At 33.7% G+C, this 6,506-nt stretch overlaps 1 protein-coding gene across 1 annotated transcript; it reads right to left on the bottom strand.

Moving 5' to 3' along the window:
- Positions 1–1,580: 1,580 nt before the first annotated feature.
- On the bottom strand, positions 1,581–4,337 carry Smp_067060 (cathepsin B-like peptidase (C01 family)). The gene is made up of 4 exons (XM_018792918.1): positions 4,183–4,337; positions 3,579–3,812; positions 2,925–3,273; positions 1,581–2,047 (listed from the first exon to the last, which is right to left on the bottom strand). The coding sequence occupies exons 1-4, from the start codon at positions 4,315–4,317 to the stop codon at positions 1,728–1,730; spliced, it is 1,038 nt and encodes a 345-aa protein (XP_018647483.1). The 5' UTR covers positions 4,318–4,337; the 3' UTR covers positions 1,581–1,727.
- Positions 4,338–6,506: the final 2,169 nt, after the last annotated feature.

Raw genomic sequence — 6,506 nt, 5'->3', positions numbered from 1 at the left:
TATAAGTTGATTAATTCTGTAGATTGGTTGAACTAGTGGTTGTCCTTTGTTTCCTTTAGATTGAACTATGGTTAAACTGACATATATTGTTTTATAATGAGAGGTAAAATAAGATTTCAAATTCAACAATTCACTTTAAAGAAAATACGTTTGTCAATAATAACCATCCTTATAAGCTAAAAGTCTCATTGTTCAATATTGTGCAGATGAATATAAGACATTGCATGGCAATCGCATATACGTAAAAGAAATCTAATCATTGAGAACACGGAAAATTACCAATAATTCACTGAATTGTTAACCGATCACAAGAAATACCTGATGTATCAAGCTATAAACTCCACCCAGAATATCACGTTGGCGGTAAACAATTGTTACTATGTACATGTCTATTGTCTATAGGCTCATGTTATCAAAACTAACCAATCATAACAAACGATTCTTCAAGATAATTCTCCAATGAAATCTCATTGAACAGCTTATTCGTAAAACTGATCAATTTCTAAACACGTTTTTCACACACATCAGGCTGGGAATTGAGAGGATAAACAATGGATTTGCCATTCAGTGGATTTAAGTATTTGAATGCAAATATTAATCAATCTCTTAATTAACACGTGCGTTTTGTACAAGTTGCCTGAATATTACCTATCATAACACAGGTTTGTATCTGATTCCAGTTTAATTACGTCAGGTTATCTACCACTAGGTACATTGAAAGATAATTTTTGTTTTTTATTTCTGTTGATACCCTAATAGTTTTGAGACGTCCTTTCTCATTTCTTAATAACTGTTAGATACTACATACACAGGTCAGTGTGAACAGCACATTCAACAATGCCTTCATTAGTGTTCTCAGGCTTATTCATAAATGTTTGCATAATAACTGTCAATGGTATTTTTATCACTAGTACATGAGTCATTTAACCACTACTCATTTCGTAAAAACATCATTTGCTGAAAAAGTATCGCATCTTAAATTACTGACACATCGAGTTGACTTTCGGTTGTATGGTGTGTGCTGATGCTGTCGACAGATGTAAGTGTTATGTAACATCAATCGAAGGTGAAACGCCTGGCTTTGGAAGGGTAAATTCGAAAATAAGAGAACGAGAACAGAGAATGATTGTTGTGGAAACGAAAGAATAATGATGTCTGAGACAGTTAATAGACGTATTGCAAATGAACTATTTACTTGTGTTTCTCAGATTTTTCTAAGATGTTTTGTATTTTTGTATCCACATACATTCGATTGTTCCCTTTTCTGATCTCGTTCACCAAAGTTGGACTACTAGTTACACAATTACTTCCATCATTTATTATGGACATTGAATCCATCGATGTTAACTCATTTAGGCAGAATTAACATTTTCGAGATTACATCATTGTCAGTCTTATGCAACTTACCATTCTAAATTAATCTAGGAGAAATTTTATTAGACGGAAATGATTACTTTCTATTTTGAAGTGTTCGATCCAATGAGAACACGTACCACTTTACAGGTTGATGATAAAATCATTGTGAAAAGAGAATCGATAATTAAGTTAACAAAAACATCCAATTCAGTAAAGAGTTTAGTGAGAATTTGCAATAGTTTATTTATACTATAAAAGGATAAAAAAGTTAATCTGAATATAAAACTTTTATTTGAAGTATTCAGTATACACTTGCAATGGCTTGATTAACTCTAATTAACATTTTGAGATGATGTTCAAAGATTGTGATATTAGTTTATTTGACCGGCTATTACTTCAGATTCAATGAAACACTCATCACGACCACGCACTATTCTGAAATATCCATTTTCACCCCAATCTTCATTCCACGAATTCGCAATCAACCAATAAGGAGTCTTGTTTTCCACACCCCATCCGATAATACGTATAGCGTGCCCACCAAGTGCTTCTCCAGTAATATGTTTATAGATTCCAGATTTGTAATTTAGAAAATCTTCATAAACGGTGAAACTCGCTTCAACAGGTCCGTATTTCATGATTTCTTTTTGAATAGCCTTTTCATCATTTTTAACATTGTAGGATGATTTACCTAACATATGAATGTGTGAAAATGAAACTGTTATCGGTGTTAATGGAGAAGTAAATGGAATTCGCTATAATCGTTAGTCTTATTCTTTTCACTTATTTGAACATAGAAATGAAACGACGGTAAACACTAAGCATGAAGTCAACTCCATAGAATGATAACACCATCGATGTCAAATTAGTTTGTATTTATACTCATTCAATAGAGAGCTATCAAAAGTCGTCTCGAAGATGATTATTTTATAAGAGAAGCATCATTCTAAGCAATTGTTTGCTTATATATGATGAGGGACTTCCTGTGTAATTCGAAGCACAAAATTCTAACAGACTACAGTGAAATATATATAGTCACTTGAAAGATTAGTGATACATCTTTGCGAAGTGAACTTTCGATGTGTGACATGACTACTATGGCAATAACTTTATATGAACAAAGCTTCAGGATGTGACTGTTTTCGATATGGCTGATCGTCGTATGCGACATTTAAAAGACCAGAGGTATAATCATCATGCTAGCTCTAAGTTTTAGTAAATAATTTTGTTCCAAAAACATGCCTTAATCCACAAAATGTAACAAGAATACAAGCTTAGTTATATTCATTGTCAAGTGAGAAATTTCATATCATTATTGCTGAACTTATTTCTTGTATCACTGTTCGAAATTGGTTTCCTATTCTCATGCATCGAACAGTCGGAATGTAGGTGAATATACGTATTCGATTCATGTAAACTATGGTTACAATAACTGGTTCTAAATCTACTTGAGTGAAAAGTGTTCATGCGAAATTTGGATATAGAAGACCTTATGTTGATCGGTTAATCTTGGTGACAAGTCAATGTTCTCATGATGAACTATTATCATTGTCTAAAACATTACTCACCTCGATGCTTGTCTTGGGTGTACGGGGTTTTATATTTTTTCTGACAAGTTTGTTTACAACGAGGAGTCTTGTAGATTTTACTACCACATGGAGGATACTTTCCTTTGGTATGATGTTCACATTTCGGGAACGGATATGGTTCACAGCCTGTGTGATTTTCTTTCGAACTTCCAGTAACAATACCCTCCTTCACCCAAAAATCCCAAGCAGGACCAAGGATACCACCTTCACAACCAAGTCCACAACTTTCGCAACAGCTCAATAGATCAACAGCACTCAGTTCAACATTTTGTTTGCCACCTGACTGTATGCAGCTTCGATCACTCATTGCTTCGACCGCACCGAAAGCCTAGAATAAAGCAATGTCAATATGAAGACGTATAAGGTTTCATAGCATATTTACATGGAATGACTGCTGAACATTTACAAGCCACTGGAGTCCAACATGATCTGTTCCGTTAGTTGGTTTGCTCACTAGATATATGTTCACAGATGTCATACTCAACATTGACCAAAGTGCTGCCATGCAGCATTTCAAGAAATTTTTTCTGCAGAACATCTCACTCACCCCTGCACGGTCACAGATATGTGGAAATAATAATACTCATCTCAATATTGCATACGTTTTCAAATAGTTTCATCAATGTCACTCACCCAACATGATCCACATCGTGATTGATCACGAATGGTTGCGATACTTTTACAACCAGGCCATTTCTTCCTGGAATCGAAATTGGATGGAATTTCCACATTCCATTCATTATGGTCAACTGTGGGACGTCTCTTCCTCCTCAAATCTGGTTCTTCTCTTCTTGCACCCATCTGAATTCGTGCGTCATCCAGTGAGTGGAAACGGTTGCTTTTCTCAGCTCTCCATCCAGCATTCGGCTGAAGAATAAACAAGTTGAAATTGAAAATTTAATGAGAAACATTTCTGATAATTTTGAACTCCAAATGGAACTCAAATATGAATATTTAGAATTGTTCAGCTTGTAAACGTCAGTTGTTTTATTCAATTCAGATATATGAAATCAAATCAGGTTTACCCCGATGGCGTACGAAACAGCTTGAGGTGAACGCAAGATGAAAAAAGGAGTTCTAGCGAAAATGGAAGAATCCTTTGAATGATCACATATTATTGTTCTATTCTAATTCAATCGCTTATTCATAATAAAAACATTGCTCATGCACAGATACAACATACACCACTTTATAACTTACGTCATTTTCAACGCTAATGCAAGAGAAAATTACCTACATGTTCATTGATATACGAGATAATGTCATCGGACAATGGTTTGAACTTTTCGTTCTTTATTGAAATATGAGCGTCGAGATGGGTTATTAGTGAAGCAATACACAAAACAGATGTAAGCATGTCTAAATAATTCATGAATGTACTCTCCCGTATTTAGCAACTATCACAATATCACTGTCTTATATACAGAGAAAGGAAATAGTGGACTTTGAGTTACAATGGTGTGATAATATGAGATTAATTATTCCTCTGGTTTATTCTCTTACAATTAGATATAAGACCTTCATAGAGTGATGAATCAACAAACAATCAAATCAAGATATTGTCAATTCACAGCTCACTAAGGAATTTTGATCAAAGTTCTCATACAGAATAGAATTCGTAATGAAATAGAAACCTGAACTGAAATCTTGTTATCAAAGGTTAATTTGTATTCCCTACACTTATATGTACTTGAAAAATAATATAATCACAAATATGTTTACTTTTAATTTGTTTTTAGTGGTTACTTGTTTGTTATAAGACTGTTCATTTTGAGAAAAAGCCTTTTAGGTTGATTTAGTTAAACTTCATTTGTTTATACATTTAATAGTCATTATCTAGAACATTTCCTCTGTTTATTTCATAGTGTAATGTGATATGATGGAGTCTCGGTTTTCCACTCAAGACTAGTGTGCACATAGGTTCAGCTGGCAAATCTCAAATGAGACAAAGAAATCATCCTACATATAACAGTTGGTCAGAATCTGTTTGTTATGTATTAAATTAGTGTATTCTTCTTGTATAAGATTTCACTTGCTCATCGTTCATTGTGGCAGTGAAATGCTGACAATTCTGCGAATGTTATGCAGGACGTCCAGTCAACTACACTTTTTGTTATTTTTGTTATGATTTCGTACCGACAAATCCGTTCTCACTTAATGTTCAAACGTCGGAGAGAAATAAATCACTTATCTGTTTGTATTTCAGGAGAATTTTATTTTCTAATTAGATAGTTTGATTGTGGGGCTTTTATTATTCTTGTGAACGATATCCATGCCACAAACACCAAGTAGAAGTAAGGTGTTTGAATTTCGCTACATATGACCAACAGCTTGTGCTGTTGACATCGATCTAAAGTGGTCACTGCCTTCATTAAACCCTTCATAAACCTATCATTGTAATTTCGGATACATATTTTATATATAATAGGTTGAACGTTTCACTGATCTCTTTATTTCATTTTGTTTGCGCTGATCAGTTGTGTTGATATTTTAAACGATGCTGCTTGTGTGACTGTTCTTCTGAAAGATTGCCATCAGACACATTTTTAGTTTCGCATTTTGATTTATACAACATGAGTACTGGCTTTTCTAACACTTTGAAAGCTATTCGCTGTTTACCTGAACGTTAAATTTAATGTAATCACTCAAATAAGCCATATAATGATTTCAAAGACTTCTATAGAATCATCATCTCAAAATTCTAGAAATATATGCACCTGAAGATAATCAGACTATCAATGGTGAGTGTTAAATTCAGAGAAATATGTCTGTCTTTTACGTTCACCATGGAGTTAGCTTGTAGTCGATAGCTACCAACTTATTTGTTTCAGTAATTTGATGTTTACAAAGGAACAACTAATCTTGATTAGTTCTCATATTATTTTGATCTTTACTTGTCATTGTTTAAGATATCATTAATATTTATTTATTAGATGGTTTCCATAGTTAGCACGAAACTGATCTGACTATTCTTCTAATAAATTATGTATTTGATTTCCGTCAAAGTTATAACCTCTTCTGCTAAAAACCTTGCAGAAAAATGTACAGTATATTGTAAAGTAACAATGAAGTGATCGTGACCACAGGAGATAATTACCAATCATATTCTGTATAAAATTACAGATAAAATAGAAAAACCGTACTCCAGTAATTGATTGGCAAATGGTTCATTAATTGTTTCAGACTTCATTGTCCTTGTATTGACATTCTAATTACTTTCTCTCTTCAATCTTTCCTCTTCGATTTTTTCAGGTTTCTGCTGTCAGGCGCTGTATTCCGGATTGGCGTTACATGATAATTACGTCGACATAGAAAGCACACACCACAACATTACTGACTGATGGACAACCAAATGATTCTTTCAGTTCTTTCCTTCATTCAGTGAATTTAATTAGGTTAAAAGAATTGTCATTGATGTAAGTGTTCACTAAGGATAGTTTAAATTCGTCATTATCATTATTACAAAAGGCAGTGAGTAGGACTTTCCTGGTTTTGGCTGTATATGTAGGGCTTTGTGAGTGCATTTGGAGAGAAAGTACTCTCTTCACCCTCAGCCATATC

Source organism: Schistosoma mansoni, chromosome 1 (genome assembly GCF_000237925.1).
Source record: "Schistosoma mansoni strain Puerto Rico chromosome 1, complete genome".
Classification (NCBI taxonomy): Eukaryota; Metazoa; Platyhelminthes; class Trematoda; order Strigeidida; family Schistosomatidae; genus Schistosoma; species Schistosoma mansoni.
The sequence above is the reverse complement of the archived record's forward strand: the minus strand, read 5'-3'. Positions and strand labels throughout refer to the sequence as shown.

Bases quoted from the DNA above. Each gene is read 5' to 3' on its own strand.
- Smp_067060 (XM_018792918.1), bottom strand. From the start codon at position 4,317: ATGAATTATTTAGACATGCTTACATCTGTTTTGTGTATTGCTTCACTA. The intron at 3,813-4,182 runs GTAGGTAATTTT...TTTATTCTTCAG, and splicing joins TCTCGTATATCAATGAACAT to CCGAATGCTGGATGGAGAGC. The intron at 3,274-3,578 runs GTGAGTGACATT...GCTTTATTCTAG, and splicing joins CACGATGTGGATCATGTTGG to GCTTTCGGTGCGGTCGAAGC.